Genomic DNA, 18002 nt, shown 5'->3' with positions numbered 1-18002 from the left:
AGTGAGCCAGTTTGTCTCTTTGGCTTATCCTTCTTGCCTCCAGTTAAGCTTAATCCTTTATATTGCCAGGGGGGTGATGCAATTGATATGTCACACTCTTGCCAGTCAAGGTTGTTAAAACAAGCTTTTCTTTCCCTTCCCAGTGTTTACCTCGCATCATCACTTCTCGTTCCTGGAGTGCAGAAAGGTGGCTGCTGCTTCTACCAGAGTGCTGAGGAATGAATTTCCTCTGAAACACTGAGTGAGCGAGGAGAGGAAATATTCCAGCTTCAGCAGCAGCGGCATCGGCATCAACGGCGGTAAGCGACGGAGTGGTGGAAAGAGAGAGAGTGTGTGTGTGTGTGTGTGAGAGAGAGAGAGCGCGAGTTCCAATCGTATCTGAGTCGTCGCGTGGCAAGCCGTACGCTCCCCGTTCCCACTTCCCCTAAGCTCAGGCGGGGCTGAGCTCTACAGCAGGCAGGGATGAAGCTTCGCCCCGAGCCCCAGCGTCAGTGAAGCGGGCCGGTGGGCATCAGGGAGCAGCAGCAGCAGCATCAGCATCAGCAGCATGGTCGCGCTGGAGACCCACTGCTGACACCCAGCGTGACGGATGACAGCCCACGAGAGGCTTTCCGCGCGCCACAGCCGCCGCCACCACCCTCCAGGAGGAAGCACGGCCATGTGAGAGGAGCGACTTGGCCGCCAGAAACTCTTGGACATGTTTTCCAGGGCAAAGTCTGGATTTCTTTCTACGTTTGAACTTATTTTGTTTCTATCCGCGCTGTCCGGCTGCCCGCAACCCACCTGCCCGGCACGGACTAAGGGGAGATGGAACAAGGGAGGTAAGAGACCGTAACACCTACGTTGGAATGTTTGTGACTGGCGTTGCCCTCTTGGGACTTTTGGATCGTCTCCAATGACCGCTGATGTCATGCACTGCGATTCAAGTCAACTCTTTACTGTACTTTGGCAACTTGTGAAGCATATCCGCGCACAATGAAGTAACCCCGTCATAGTTTCACTTAGTTTACCTTGGATGTCCACCTGTTTCTTCTCATGGTTCAAAGGCTAAGATCGCCAGTGGCGTCTTAATGACTCAGCCATGCTCCTCCGTGGGAGCGGTCCCCGTCTCGCTCTCATGTGCTCTATAGAATTTAATCCCCTTTGTCGGATTAAAGGAACCTCGAATCTTGGTGCTGCTGCTCCGCAAGAAGGCAGCATTGTCGCCTATTGGCATGGTAAACCCCGCTCAGTGGGACGCTGGGTGTCTTCAAAGAAGCATCGTCACCACCAGTTAATGGTTTTGTTGGTGCTTTCGCTCTTCTCCGGTCCAAACGCTCTCCACCTCTTAGATCAGTGGTTCTTAACCTGGGTTCGATCGAACCCTAGGGGTTCGGTGAGTCGGGCTCAGGGGTTCGGCGGAGGTCAAAACACACCCGACTCATCGCGTAAATAAAAACTTCTCCCTATCGGCGTATTACGGATACGGCAACAGCAGAAGTCAGACTGATTTGCAGGTGTGTAATTTGTTGTGAGTTTATGCACTGTGTTGGTTTTGTTCTTTGAACAAGGTGATGTTCATGCACGGTTCATTTTGTGCACCAGTAAAAAAACATGGTAACACTTTAGTATGGGGAACATACCATTACTTAGTTGCTTATTAACATGGAAATGAGTAACATATTGGCTCTTAACTAGTCATTATTAAGTACTTATTAATGCCTTATTCGGCATGGCCTTATTATAACCGTAACCCTCTAAACCTGGCCCTAACCCTCTAACCCTAACCCTAACCCTAACCAAATAACTCTAAATTAAGTCTTTATTACTTAGAATATGTTCCCCTAGTGTCCAAATAACTCTAAATTAAGTCTTTGTTACTTACAATATGTTCCCCATACTAAAGTGTTACCAAAAACATATAACTTTGTCTTGAATTTGAAAAAAAACAACATTTTATTTTTCACTAAAGAAGGGTTCGGTGAATGCGCATATGAAACTGGTAGGGTTCGGTACCTCCAAAAGGTTAAGAACCACTGTCTTAGATGCTTCACTGAAGTTCAGCCATTAATGAGACGGCTGTTATATGCTCCGCAGTGTTGCTTTCATGAAGGAAATTTCCTTTTCATGTCCACTTTTCCCTCCCACTTTGTGTTCATATGCTGCATTAATTGTCATAATTAGCATAAGAAGTGGGTCATGCAAACAATCAATGAGACGGCGCCATTCACACAAAAAGAGCTGAAAATGAAGTTTGTGTGTGTCGGATTAGCTATGAATTATCAGGCAATTATAAGCAATGATGGATGGATGGAAGTGTTTGGGACAACAAATGAATCCAAAGCAAGGGCAAAGGCAGTCGCAGTGTGAACTCGCAGCTACTGCGTTCCTGGCCTCTGGTGAAATAGAGGGCAGTGACCTCCACCAGCGTGACCACATTATATGTTGTCACACCTTACTGGGAATTCATCTCCCTCCATTGTTTTAATGCTTTTTTTTTTTTTTTTCTTGGATGTTTATTATCCACTAAGGCTGAGTTCCAACTTGTGGTTATGACACTTTGGTGTAGTTGGCTTAGGTTGCCGGGGGGACTAGATGGCACCATTTTATTTGTATAATTGGCCATGACACATGTGCATGTAGTTTTTAATGGATGCTGAGGGAGAGACAAAAAATCTGCAAAAAAACCATCACAAGCAAAACATATGAAATGTACATGAACTTTATTTTTTTGCTTCTTCTTTTTGTATTTTTTTATCAGCTTGAGCGAACAGGTAGCACCAAATCTATCTGTGGTGTGCCGCCATAAATAAATAAATTGGAAATGCTTAGAATTTTTTTATATATTTATATTTATCCCTAAGATATCTCTTTGTTTATAATGTATATTTTCTGCTGGATCTACTCTCTATTTTATGCTGCCCTTTTTTTGCTGCAGCTGTTACATATACTGTAATATTGTACATGGTAATTGGGATTTGTTATATATTGCAGTGGTTCTCAACCTTTTTTCAGTGATGTACCCCCTGTGAACATTTTTTTAATTCAAGTACCCCCTAATCAGAGCAAAGCATTTTTGGTTGAAAAAAGAGATAAAGAAGTCAAGTACAGCACTATGTCATCAGTTTCTGATTTATTAAATTGTATAACAGTGCAAAATATTGCTCATTTGTAGTGGTCTTTATTGAACTATTTGGAAAAAAAGATATAAAAATAACTAAAAACTTGTTGAAAAATAAACAAGTGATTCAATTATAAATAAAGATTTCTACACATAGAAGTAATCATCAACTTAAAGTGCCCTCTTTGGGGATTGTAATAGAGATCCATCTGGATTCATGAACTTAATTCTAAACATTTCTTCACAAAAAAAGAAATCTTTAACATCAATATTTATGGAACATGTCCACAAAAAATCTAGCTGTCAACACATTTTAGTGAGGGTCAAACCATCATGGCATGTAGGAAACTCTGGGTTTATGGTAATGAATGGAATAGCCTACTGGATTTGATGTTCAGTTTATGAACTTACATTCATATTTTGTTGAAGTATTATTCAATAAATATATTTATAAAGGATTTTTGAATTGTTGCTATTTTTAAAAGATTTTAAAAAAATCTCACGTACCCCTTGGCATACCTTCAAGTACCCCCAGGGGTACGAGTACCCCCATTTGAGAACCACTGATATATTGTATCTATTATATAATAATATAATATATCAGTATATATTATATACTGTATATATAATATGTATATATTACTTATGTAACATTTTATATTGCTACTATGGTACATTTTTGTCTACTTAATACCTGCATTATTCTTTCCATCTTTACCCTTTCCATCCTTTGTAACTGAGCTACTGTGTGGAACAATTTCCCTAGTGGAGCAATAAAGTTAGTCTAAGTCTAAGATGGGACTGTGCAGTAAAGTCTCTTGTTTATCTGCACTGAAGTTCCAAGCCTGACCGTGGTAAATAATTTCCCGCGAAGTAGGGTTATTATTAATAAATTGAACAATTTCATAGTCTGAGCATAACACAATTGTTCACGACCTTCAAAACACGTTTTTTTGTTTGTTTGTTTTTTTCACCATATTAAGGGCCATCTAAACATGAAATAACACCCATATAGTCACCTTTACACTAATTTCACCCAATATCGTAGCCTTGAGTGTGCTCTACTGTAGATTACAGTACTCACCAGTAACCACCAAGCGTCATAGCAATGGCCGTCTCCCGGCCACTACAACACGTCCACTACTTGAACATACTCTGTCACACACTGTGTAATTATTTTAAGTTAGTACTGGGCTTTCATGTGCTGAAGTTGAAGTTTTTCTGGTGGAACTTGACAGTTGGAGCTACAACCATTAGCCGTGTAGTTAGCATTCCGTGTTAGCACTGCGCGTTGTTATTATACTTTGCTCATGCCAAAGGCTCTCTAAAGTCATGTGGAGCTGATGATGTCAAAAATGGAAGTACATCAGTAGAGTTCATCTCCACTTGGCATTGCCTGGGCAACTGCTGAGAGCTGATAGCATTAAGTGGTCGCCCCGGTACCCATCGTGTACGTTTTGCGTCTTTTCTTTTGACATCACTCACGCCTAAGTAAGTAAGTAAGTACATTTTATTTAAATAGCACTTTTAACAGATAAAATCACAAAGCGCTGTACAAAACATAGGTGAAGTAAAACAAAATTTCAATTAAAACAACAGGGGGAACATCATAAAAAGGATACAAAGTGGATTCAAAATTATAGTTAAAAGGTGCATTAACTAAAAGCTTTACTAAAAAGAGAAGTTTTCAAATGTTTCTTAAAAGTTTCAACACAGTCAAGATTACAGAGGGACTGGTGCAAATTGTTCCAGAGTCTGGGAGCTATCGCCTGGAATGCCAGGTCTCCACGAGTTTTAAAACAAGTTTTTGAGATCTTTAGAAGACCCTGGCCTGAAGACCGGAGGCTGCACCCTGAGGAGTAGGGGCTTAGCAAATCAGTGATGTACTGAGGGGCCCCACCATGCAATGCACGGAATGTCAGGACTAAATCTTAAACTCAATGCGGAATTTGACTGGAAGCCAATGAAGACTGGATAGAACGGGGGTGGTATGGGCTGTTCTGGGTCAAAAGTCTGGCAGTCGAATTGTGTACAGTCTGAAGTCTCTTTAGCGTTGACTTGTTTAAGAGAGTGAAAAGAGAATTGCAATAGTCAATGTGAGACAAAATGAACGTGTGAATGATCATTTTGAGATCCAATTTTGAAAAACAAATGTCTCACTTTAGAAACATTTTTGAGATGATAAAAACAGTTTTTGGTGAGTTGACGACAGTGACCCTCCAAAGACATTGACTGATCAAACAAAACCCCAAGGTTTCTGAGGCTGCTCTTAAGTCTCACCAATGCGGAGATGTGTTATTGATAAGGCAGGAGTTCAAGATAGAGATTAGCTGCCATGTTGTAGTTAGCATTGTACTGCTTGGTGAATATCTTTATTGATCGCCAGAACATAATAATAGAAAATAAGAAATATTGCACTGTAATTTAAAGGCCTACTGAAACCCACTACTACCGACCACGCAGTCTGATAGTTTATATATCAATGATGAAATCTTAACATTGCAACACATGCCAATACGGCCGGGTTAACTTATAAAGTGCAATTTTAAATTTCTCGACTCTCATTTTCAAGAGGATATAGTATCTGAGGTGGTTTAAAATACAAATCCGTGATCCACAATACAAAAAGGAGAAAGTGTGAAATCCAATGAGCCACCTTGTACCTAAGTTACGGTCAGAGCGAAAAAAGATGCGTCCTGCACTGCACTCTAGTCCTTCACTCTCATGTTCCTCATCCACAAATCTTTCATCCTGGCTCAAATTAATGGGGTAATCGTCGCTTTCTCGGTCCGAATCGCTCTCGCTGCTGGTGTAAACAATGGGGAAATGTGAGGAGCCCTTCAACCTGTGACGTCACGCTACTTCCGGTACAGGCAAGGCTTTTTTTATTAGCGACCAAAAGTTGCAAACTTTATCGTCGATGTTCTCTACTAAATCCTTTCAGCAAAAATATGGCAATATCGTGAAATGATCAAGTACGACACATAGAATGGATCTGCTATCCCCGTTTAAATAAAAAACATTTCATTTCAGTAGGCCTTTAACACTTAATTTAGGCCAAAAATATTTAAAATATGCTTAAAAAATGTAAAATAAAATGCATGATGTAGTGAAGCCTCAATTCTTGAAACACGATGTGTTGAGCGACAACTGTATGCATAAAGTAAGGACTTGATTGGGAAGCTTTCATGACGTAACTCAAATAGCCTTAACCAAATTGTCATCTGCTGGGTTGAATATGTAGGTTATTTCTACCAGTTGAGATTTAATTAAAAGTTTCTAAAATATACTTTTAAGGAGCACTATTGTCATTGACACAGAGACTTCCGCACTGTTAACATATTGAATGAATGAAATGAGTTTATTTCGGTCATATAATCAGCCATTTTGTGTGATCAATTCAACAGTACAGATTATACATATTTAACAATCATACACATATACACACACACAAAAAGAAAATAAATAGAATGACCGAAAAGGCATAGGCTGAAGCCAAGGCTTATATTTGCCTATCCTATACATTCACTGAAAATAAGATTACCTGGAACATCAACGTTAAAAAAATCAATGTGATGAAAGTGATTGTTACTATATTTTATAATTTTCTTTTATTTCGCCTTTCAAGGCTTTCTTAAACCTTAACAAAGAACTACATGTCTTCAACTCCTCACTGACCTTGTTCCACCATTTAACTCCTAAAACTAAAATACATTTGTATTTTATATTCGTTCTTACTTTACCTATTTCAAAAATCAATATCCTCCGTAAATTATAGTGTTCTCCTCTTAATTTAAATAACCTAAGAATACAAGCTGGAAGGCTGTTGTTCTTTACTCAAAACATAATTTCCATTGTTTTTAAAAACACGATATCTGAAAATTTTAACACATTAGAACTAGAGATGTCCGATAATATCGGCCGATAAATGCTTTAAAATGTAATATCGGAAATGATCGGTATCGGTTTCAAAATTATCGGTATCGGTTTCAAAAAGTAAAATGTATGACTTTTTAAAACACCGCTGTGTACACGGACGTAGGGAGAAGTACAGCGCGCCAATAAACCTTAAAGGCACTGCCTTTGCGTGCCGGCCCAGTCACATAATATCTACGGCTTTTCACACACACAAGTGAATGCAAAGCATACTTGGTCAACAGCCATACAGGTCATACTGAGGGTGACCGTATAAACAACTTTAACACTGTTACAAATATGCGCCACACTGTGAACCCACACCAATCAAGAATGACAAACACATTTCGGGAGATCATCTGCACCGTAACACAACATAAACACAACAGAACATATACCCAGAAACCCTTGCAGCACTAACTCTTCCGGGACGCTACAATATAAGCCCCCTGCTACCTCATACCCCTCCCCGTCCCCCATCCCCCCGTCCCCCAACTCCGCCCACCGCAACGTCCTCATGCTCTCTCAGGGAGAGCATGTCCCAAATTCCAAGCTGCTGTTTTGAGGCATGTTAAAAAAAATAATGCACTTTGTGACTTCAATAATAAATATGGCAGTGCCATGTTGGCATTTTTTTCCCATAACTTGAGTTGATTTATTTTGGAAAACCTTGTTACATTGTTTAATGCAGGGGTGTCCAAACTTTTTCCACTAAGGGCCGCACACTGAAAAATCAAAGCAAGCGGGGGCCATTTTGATATTTTTTATTTTAAAAACCAATACAATACATGTATAAAAAAGATACATTTAGGCCTCCACTCAGACTTGATCCCGAGGACCCCAAAAGGTTTTGGTCAAAAAAAAAATTACAAATGTGTCATTATTCAGTATTATTATTATTATTCAAGGTTTAAATCTCTAGATCAACATTATGTCTATCTGTCAATATAACGCTTTTAAAGATTTAAGTTGTATGCCATTTTTGTCAAGGAAAACCGTGTTTTTTTATGGAAAAAAAAAACACAAAGTATGCAATATTTTCCCCCAATTACATTTTTAAGTGGAATATTTGAGATTATATAATAATTGGAGTCTTAAAAAAGTCAATAACTCATAACAACATTGATTTTAATTCATTATTTTTTCAAGCAATGACACTTAAAAAAAAAAAGTCCCACTAAAATTATTGGGGATCCAAAAGGGTACTGCTCAGTAAAGTTAAAAAAAATTAATCCAACATTTTTTTAAAAAGTTGTAAAAACTTTTACCACAATAGTCTCAAGATCAACTTCAGATCTATCCGTCAATTATAAGTTTTAATGTTGTTTATGTTTTTTGTTTGTTCGTTTTAGGCCCTTCTTAAAAAACTTTGTTTTTTAAATGGCAACCAAAAAATATGCAACATTTTCCCCCCAAAATATCTCAAAGTGGAATATTTAATGTGAAGTAAATGGAGCCTTGAATAGGTCAATAATTCTTAATGACATTGATTTTGATTCATTATTATTTTTTAAAGAAAGAAACAGCCTGCATGGCAGCTTTGTGTTATTGGAGTAAATAATGCAACATTTTCTTGTTACATTTCACCTGTTTGCTCTTTTATACCACTTTTTATGTTTTTTATTTTTTTTTCATCGTATTTTTAGTATGTGCCGTGGGGCCGTTAAAAAATTACCTGCGGGCCGCAAATGGCCCCAGGGCCGCACTTTGGACACCCCTGGTTTAATGCATCCAACGGGGCATCGCAACAAAATTAGGCATAATAATGTGTTATTTCACGACTGTATATATCGGTATCGGTTGATATCAGAATCGGTAATTAAGAGTTGGACAATATCGGAATATCAGATATCGGCAAAAAAGCCATTATCGGACATCTCTAATTAGAACTTATAAATAAATAATATTTTCCTTTACACATTTGTCATTTCTGCAAGATTTGTGCTATTATTGAAGCACTGGTTCGTGTAGTCTGTCTGTGTGGAGTTCAGATTTGAGCTGAAATGAACTGAACCGCACCAGAGTTCCCTTGCAAGGGGGGCCGTGACTTGTTCGGCGCCCACACGGGTTCGGATGGTCGCGTTTACACTTGACCCAGCCAACCGTACTAGCAAAGCGAACGCGTTCATTTTAGGGAAGCAAATATGACAAGTGTGAATGCCCTGAATGTTTATCTTGCTATCTTTTAAACATTCTTTGTTTTTGAGTGGAGAATGGTTCTGACTCAGTTTGAATGCATATCATTTTTATTTTGGAAAACATTCAAAATAGCCACAGGGATTTATTTGTTTGATTCTTTCTCATAAATTACTTTCTGGTTCACATCGTATCGTTTCTAAAAGCCGTGGAAAATCACAGCTGCCGGTCTACAAATAGATGGAGGCAATCAACTTATTTTTTACAAGAAGGAATCTGAACGCTTGAAAGGATTTGGTAGATGCAATCATTTTGGTAGATACTGAAAGGTTGTTATTTAGGGAATGACACGCATGGAACAATTTCCAATACTAGCAGCTAAATGAAAGACTGCAAAGTGTTTTGGCATATCAAATAATACATCCAAAATACTAATATACGTCATGAATACAGGAAGGTGTTTTGGTTTGGGTTACCATCTGTGTTCACTTTGCAACACACCTTGTGTTTTCAGATTGTCTCACTCGCTATGCAGGTTGGGTCTTAGATTCTCCTCATATGCTTATTGCCCTCCTACAGGAAAAAGCAAGTAGCCCCTTGACTACCTGTTAGCCGGGCCGGGGAAATCGACTTGGTCGTATTGCGAGCCCACTCGGTGCTGGACCTGTGAGAGTCTTTTATTGAACAGCCTGGCTTTGCTGAGGCAGGCAGGAACTTGTGCAGCAATAACAACTCTAAGTCCCCCCTCATCTCAGTCTCTCCCACAGCTGGACATACTGTATGTGACGCCTGGGATGGGAGTATCGGGTATGTATTAATATACTGAAAAGGAAGAGGAGGATTCACTGGTGTTGGTCTGCCATGGATAGACACACCAAGTTGTTTGCCACCGTTTGTTACTTTGTTTGGAGGATTGCTGAAAGTAATGGTTCAAATCTGGGTTGTACAAAACCCAAAACCAGTGAAGATGGCACGTTGTGTAATTCGTAAATAAAAACAGAATACAATTATTTGCAAATCCTTTTCAACTTATATTCAATTGAATGGACTGCAAAGACAAGATATGTAATGTTGGAACTGAGAAACTTGTTTTTTTTTTGCAAATAATCATCAACTTAGAATTTAATGGCTGCAACACATTGCAAAAAAGTTGGCACAGGAGTATTTTTACCACTGTGTTACATGGCCTTTCTTTTTAACAACACTCAGTAAATGTTTGGGAACTGAGGAGACCAATTTTTGAAGCTTTTTAGGTGGAATTATTTCCCATTCTTGCTTGATGTACTGCTTAAGTTGTTAAGTTGTCTCCGTTGTCATAATGCGCCACACATTTTCAATGGGAGACAGGTCTGAACTACAGGCAGGCCAGTCTAGTACCCACACTCTTTTACTATGAAGCCACGCTGTTGTAACAAATGGCTTGGCATTGTCTTGCTGAAATAAGCAGGGGCGTCCATGATAACATTGCTTGGATGGCAACATATGTTGCCCGAAAACCTGTATGTACCTTTCAGAATTATTGGTGCCTTCACAGATGTGTAAGTTACCCATTCCTTGGGCACTTATACACCCCTTATGCCATCACAGATGCTGGCTTTTGAACTGTGTGCCTACTACAATCCAGATTTTTATTTTCCTCTTTGTTCCGGAGGACACGACGTCCACAGTTTCCAAAAAACAATTTCAAATGTGGACTTGTCAGACCACAGAACACTTTTCCACTTTGCATCAGTCCATCTTAGATGAGCTCGGGTCCAGCGAAACTGGCTGTGTTTCTGGGTGTTGTTGATAAATAGCTTTGGTTTTGCATAGTAGAGTTTTAACTTGCACTTACAGATGTAGCGACCAACTGTAGTTACTGACAGTGGTTTTCTGAAGTGTTACTAAGCCCATGTGGTGATATCCTTTATACACTGATGTCGCTTTTTGATGCAGTACCACCTGAGGGATCTAAGGTCACGGGGTTACCCGCTTACATGCAGTAATTTCTCCAGATTCTCTGAACCTTTTGATGATATTACGGACCGTTTAGAAAAGTTTAGGAATCCATGAATATTAGGTGATAAACGTTAGCATGCTAACTTTAGCATTGTTACGAGGGAAGAGCTAACATACTCTGTAGATGGCGCCAAGTAACAAAGTCCATGATTATTAAGTTAAAAAGTAAAAAAGAGCAAACATTTACCGTGGGACCCCACTTGATGACTTCATGGGGTCTCCGGGCCCCCATTTTGAAAATTCCCAGCGCCAACACTAATGGAGTATTGGTGCGTGCAAAACAGCAGCAGGCGGCTGTGGCCTGCGGGCCGGTTCTAATACTAATCAAATATCATCCCGGGGGCCATAGATCATTCATTTGCGGGCTGGATCTGGCTCGCAAGCCTTGACTCTTTCACCTAGGTTATAAGTAAAATATATTAATAATATTAGATGTATAAAAATATTCACAATATTTTAAAGTTCTCATAATTAAATAGTTAAGTAATTTATGGTTCACTTCGGAGATGAATGAGATTATCTGATTCTTAAAAAAAGGTTCAAGATGTTTATCAGGATTCTTATTCTCTGTAATTTGTAAACACTTGTAGTTTAAACAGTTTCTTAAACTGAATCATATTAGCACTTTCTTTGACTTTCACACTTAATCCATTCCATAATTGAATTCCACATACAGATATGCTAAATGTTTTAAGTGTTGAACATGCATACAAATGTTTTCAATGAGCTTTTCCTCTAACGTTCTATTTCTCCTATGTTGTACATTTTACCGTAGGGTAGCAGGTTACAGTTTGCTTTGTACATCATTTTTCGCTGTTTGCAAATGCACCAAGTGACTTCATTATTTTTGATTCAATAAATATAGGGTTTGAGTGTTCTGAATAGAACTAAGTTTGGACTAGTACCCGGGATTTTATAGTTGGCATGCATCCTTTACGAGCAGTGTATATTTAAAGCCATCCACAAATCCGAAGGATTTAAGTAACGTTGCGCAGAACCACAGATATACACATGAACTGTTTAGGTTCAATTGCTCCAAATTTAAAGCAGCAAGCTTAGTTACAGTACTTTTATTAAAAAGGTTTCCTCTTGTTAATTCAACCTAAGGTGTTGGTTGAACTTTATTCAAATAAGATTTGAATGCATTGGCCATTAATTGTTGTTTCCTTGCTTGTTTGTATCCATTCCTTTACAGGAAATAACAGGAATACAGCGCACTGTTTACACTACACACCAAATCTGATTTTGTTTGGCCTACAGTGTCACAGATTACATTTTTTTCCGCCAGTCTAAAAGCTCCAAAGTGCTTCAATTCTGATCTTTTCGCATCAGATTCAGGCAACATCTGGAGGTCCAAATCCGATTGGAATCAGATTTTTTTCAAATGTGATTTCAATCTAAACGCAATGCGACCCGTGTGTGACTTTTTCGTCACCTTTGGGCGAGCTACGTCATCCGTGGGCGCGGGGAAACATGCACCCCGCCAGCAGAAGTACATATTTCATCACAACATCCGGTTTCGGTGAGCAAAGTCTTTTTTCAATGGCCGAATTTTCGGTGCATCACTTGTCAATAGTGTGCAAATAATAGGTTATATGTAATATATATAAAATATATATATATATTGATTTCGAAGAAATAGCAATTTTTGAAGGACCGGATTTGACTCAGTGACGTATTTGCTTACACGTACATTGCGTATGTTGTTTACGTGAGTTGAAAAATAAAGCTAATGTAGATCCACGCTGATATCCGCGTGTTTCTTTTACTTAACAGCCATAAACGATTAGAACCCTCCCAAATATATTACACTGTATATATATATCCATTCATACATTATATTACTGTAATTATTTTCACATAAAAAAACATTCCTTTTTAAGGTGCGGTGACTTTATTTTATTTTGTAGTAGTAGTAGCGACTTCCTTGTTCATTTACGGAATCCGGCCAACTTCTTTTGTTTTCCCTTTATCGAACTGCAAGTGACGTCGAGGCCACGTTGGGGCCACATTGGGCCCCATGCACGTTTACACTGGAGTCTGATGAAGATCACATTTTACTTGCAGGGTAAACAGTCAGCTGGAAAAAAATCTGATTTTGAAAATGTCAAATTTGGACTTGTCCAGGGTGTACCCCGCCTTCCGCCCGATTGTAGCTGAGATAGGCTCCAGCGTCCCCCGCGACCCCGAAGGGAGTAAGCGGTAGAAAATGGATGGATGGATGGATGGAATTTGGACCACTTTGGCCTGCAGTGCAAAAGTGGCCCAATTCGGATTTTGAAAACAAAGGAAGTTGACTGGATTCCGTAAATGAACAAGGAAGTCGCTACTACCACTACAAATTAAACTAAAAGTTACCACCATACGAATGCTCGCTACACCTTAAAAAAATGTTTTTTTATGTGGAAAAAAGTTAAAGTAATATTTATGCATGGGTGTAGAGGAGAGACAGACATCAGCGTGGATCTACGTTTTCTTTATTTTTCAATTCACATGTTAGCAAATGCGCCACAGCGTCAATTCCGGTCCTTCAACAATCACTATTTCTTCAGAATCAATATATATATTTATATATTACATGTAGCCTATTTTTTGTGCACTATTGACTAGTGATGCACGGAAAAATTTAGACGTCAAAAATATACTCTACTCACCGAAACCGGATGTTGTGATGAAGTATCTACTTCTGCTGGCGGGCTGCACTTTTCTCTGCGCCCACGAATGATGTAGCTCGCCCAAAGCTGATGCAAAAGTCAAATACGGGTCGCATTCAGGTCACATTGTTTTTAGACATGAAGGCAAAAAAAAAATCAGATCTGTGTCACTTTAAGGCAGAGCTGGGCAAATATTCTGATTAGGGGTCACATCGAGAGAAAAAAAATGTGTCTGGGGGGCCAAGGTGTATGTGTGTGTAAATTATATGTACACATTTAGTTGTAAAAATCTGCTGTACAGTATGTGTTTTTGGGTCCCTTTTTTTCAGGGACACTAATAATAAAAGTCACAATGTCCGATAGAGTTCTAAAAAAAGGTATGACAGACCACCTCAAAAAAACAGAATCAAATTTTACAGTTTTTTTACTGAATGGGACACCCAAAATGTACATTAAAATAAAGAAAGTGGGATTTACAATATTAACTATGAACAATAAAACACTGAATATTAACAACATATGAAGGTCACTCCTCTTTACCTTCTCAGACCAAGCAAAACACAACAAAAGTGTAAAAAACAGTAACATATGAACGCAAAGTGTAATAAACACCTACAATATGATATATTATCACGTACGAATCTGCTTCCGCATCTGTTTCTGACACACGCGTTTCGGGCTGGCTGCTCTGAAAACAAACCCCGCCCATTCTGGTTTGTTCCTTGTCTGAGCTGCTGTGACGTAGATTACTGTAAACTAATAACTCGTATAACACCCAAAAGCGCAGATTTCGACCGTTGAAATACTTTCTATAGTTCAAGACATACGATAATTTAAAAACAGCACTGCACATCATAATGGCGGCGACAGTTTTGATGTTAAAAGTCTAAAAAAATTATGTAGAACGTCCGGCGGGCCATATTTTGCCCAGGTCTGCTTTAAGGCAAAACAATTTGATTTGGTGTGCAGTGTCCAGTATCCACTATTCATTTCACAGATTTTTTTTTTTTTTGCTAAAAAGTTCATGAATCAATTCCAACTCACTGAATTTTTTCGGATCATTCAGTTCAGTTTCAGTTTATTTGGAACATGCATACGATACAATGTAATGCATCACACAATTCCAGTTGTTTCATTACAGCACGTTTGAAAAGGAGTAGGAAGAAGCAGAGTTTATTTAATCCTACCCCTTTTCATACTACAGCCATTGTATCCAATTTCCTTGTTCTCTGTAACAGAACAGTGAACAAATAAATAATAAATAAATAATATACCATAGTAAGCAAACAAATATTAAATACATAAATACTCTTTGTCTCAATGGAAAAAAAAAAAGGTTCAAGATGTTCATCCTAATTCTTGTTCTGTGTACTTTGTGAACACTTGTAGTTTGAACAGTCTCTTAAACTGAATCATATTGGTGCTTTGTTTGATTTCTTTGGTTAATCCATTCCATAACTTAATTCCACATGCAGATATGATAAAGGTTTTAAATGTTGTACGAGCATACAAATGTTTTAAATTAGATTTCCCTTTAGGTTATATTTCTCCTCTTTTGTTGAGAAGAATTGTACATTCTTGGGTAGCAGGTTATAGTTTGCTTTGTACATCATTTTAGCTGTTTGCAAAAGCGCCAAATTGTTGAATTTCAATAATTGTGATTTAATAAATAAAGGGTTAGTATGTTCTCTATATCCAACATTATGCATTATTCTAATTGATCTTTTTTGTAATACAGTTCAAAAAGATCAACTAGAATAATACATACATGTTAGAGATGTCCGATAATGGCTTTTTTGCCGATATCCGATATTCCGATATTGTCCAACTCTTAATTACCGATTCCGATATCAACCGGGGGGGGCGGCGGAGTTGGGGGGGGGGGGGTTGGTGGTAGCGGGGGGTGTATATTGTAGCGTCCTGGAAGAGTTAGTGCTGCAAGGGGTTCTGGGTATTTGCTCTGTTGTGTTACGGTGCGGATGTTCTCCCGAAATGTGTTTGTCATTCTTGTTTGGTGTGGGTTCACAGTGTGGTGCATATTTGTAAGTGTTAAAGTTGTTTATACGGCTACCCTCAGTGTGACCTGTATGGCTGTTGATCAACTATGCCTTGCATTCACTTGTGTGTGTGTAAAAGCCGCACGTATTATGTGACTGGGCCGGCACGCTGTTTGTAAGGAGGAAAAGCTGACGTGACGATATGTTGTAGAGCAGGGTTGCCCATTACGTCGATCGCGAGCTACCAGTCGATTGCGGAGGGTGTGTCAGTCGATCGCCAGCCAGGCATTAAAAAAATAGACCTAAAAATTAGCGATCATCAATCCTCGCCAAGACGTCACTTTCGTCACTTGATTGACATTCACGGCACCCGGGGGTCTTGTGAGATGACGCTGGCTGCTGCCAGATCATTATTAAGAAAACATGACCGACAGGAAGGCGAGAAACACTTTTTATTTCAACAGACTCTCGCGCCGTACATGCCGTCAAAACTCTAAAGACCGACTCCATAGTTCCTATCTTCACAATAAAAGCGCTGGATCATCCTGCCTGCGCTTACAAAACAAGCCGCTAATGTATTTATTGTAAAGTGCATAAAAAGGAATATGGAAGCTGGACAAATACGATGCCAAAAACCAACCACTTTCATGTGGTATTGGACAGAAAGGATGTCTGTTTTTTTTTCTCTTTCAAAATGCGGACGTTATCAGCACTACTGTCTGATTCCAAGAATCAGGTAATCCACCAACTTATATTCTTGTCTTAGAATAGAATAGAAAGTACTTTATTGATCCCTGGGGGAAATTCAGCACCAATAGTCTTCATGAAAGAAAAAAATCTATATGTGTTAAACATGCTTGTAGTATCATTAAACACCTTTAAAGGCCTACTGAAACCCACTACTACCGACCACGCAGTCTGATAGTTTATATATCAATGATGAAATCTTAACATTATAACACATGCCAATACGGCCGGGTTAACTTATAAAGTGACATTTTAAATTTGCCGCTAAACTTCCGGTTCGAAACGCCTCTGAGGATGCCGTATGCGCGTGGCGTAGCCCGGCGAACACGGGTATGCCTTCCACATTGAAGCCAATACGAAAAAGCTCTGTTTTCATTTCATAATTCCACAGTATTCTGGACATCTGTGTTCGTGAATCTGTTGCAATCATGTTCATTGCATTATGGAGAAGGAAGCTGAGCAAGCAAAGAAGAAAGTTGTCGGTGCGAAATGGACGTATTTTTCGAACGTAGTCAGCCACAACAGTACACAGCCGGCGCTTCTTTGTTTACATTCCCGAAAGATGCAGTCAAGATGGAAGAACTCTGATAACAGAGACTCTAACCAGGAGGACTTTTGACTTCGATACACAGACGCCTGTAGAGAACTGGGACAACACAGACTCTTACCAGGATTACTTTGATTTGGATGACAAAGACGCAGACGTGCTACTGTGAGTATGCAGCTTTGGCTTCTAAACATTTGATCGCTTGACCGTATGTGCGCAACTTTTTTTTGCGTATGTACGTAACTTTTTTAAAATATATAAGCTTTATGAACCTTGGGTTAGGTGAACGGTCTTTTGGGCTGAGTGATTGTGTGTGTTGATCAGGTGTTTGAATTGTATTGGCATGTTCTATGGAGCTAGGAGCTAGCATAGGAGCTAGGAGCTAGCATAACAAACACGCAGGTGTTTTTATGCAGGATTAATTTGTGGCATATTAAATATAAGCCTGGTTGTGTTGTGGCTAATAGAGTATATATATGTCTTGTGTTTATTTACTGTTGTAGTCATTCCCAGCTGAATATCAGGTACCGTGAGTATGCAGCCTTGGCTGCTAAACATTCGATAACTTGACCGTATGTGCGCGTCACGTACGTAACTTTTTAAAAATATATAAGCTTTATGAACCTTGGGTTAGGTGAACGGTCTTTTGGGCTGAGTGATTGTGTGTGTTGATCAGGTGTTTGAATTGTATTGGCGTGTTCTATGGAGCTAGGAGCTAGCAGAGGAGCTAGGAGCTAGCGTAACAAACACGCAGGTGTTTTTATGCAGGATTAATTTGTGGCATATTAAATATAAGCCTGGTTGTGTTGTGGCTAATAGAGTATATATATGTCTTGTGTTTATTTACTGTTGTAGTCATTCCCAGCTGAATATCAGGTCACCCCCGGCTCTCACAGCATCTTCCCTAT

The 18002-nt window shown here is 39.2% G+C and overlaps 1 protein-coding gene across 5 annotated transcripts in view; it reads left to right on the top strand.

Annotated features, from left to right (window-relative positions):
- The first annotated feature begins 327 nt into the window (after positions 1-327).
- robo2 (roundabout, axon guidance receptor, homolog 2 (Drosophila)) overlaps positions 328-18002 on the top strand; it is an 833901-nt gene continuing 816226 nt past the window's right edge. For 3 of the 5 annotated variants that reach the window (XM_062060421.1, XM_062060420.1, XM_062060422.1), the window contains exon 1: positions 328-821. In XM_062060421.1, coding sequence (XP_061916405.1) covers positions 698-821 — 124 coding nt within the window. In that variant the 5' untranslated portion in view covers positions 328-697. The remainder of the gene's footprint in view (positions 822-18002) is intronic. The other 2 variants (XM_062060419.1, XM_062060418.1) reach the window with 1 other exon arrangement.

The sequence above is a fragment of the Entelurus aequoreus genome, linkage group LG10, assembly GCF_033978785.1.
Source record: "Entelurus aequoreus isolate RoL-2023_Sb linkage group LG10, RoL_Eaeq_v1.1, whole genome shotgun sequence".
Lineage (NCBI taxonomy): Eukaryota > Metazoa > Chordata > Actinopteri > Syngnathiformes > Syngnathidae > Entelurus > Entelurus aequoreus.
This window is presented reverse-complemented; position numbering and strand designations above follow the sequence as displayed.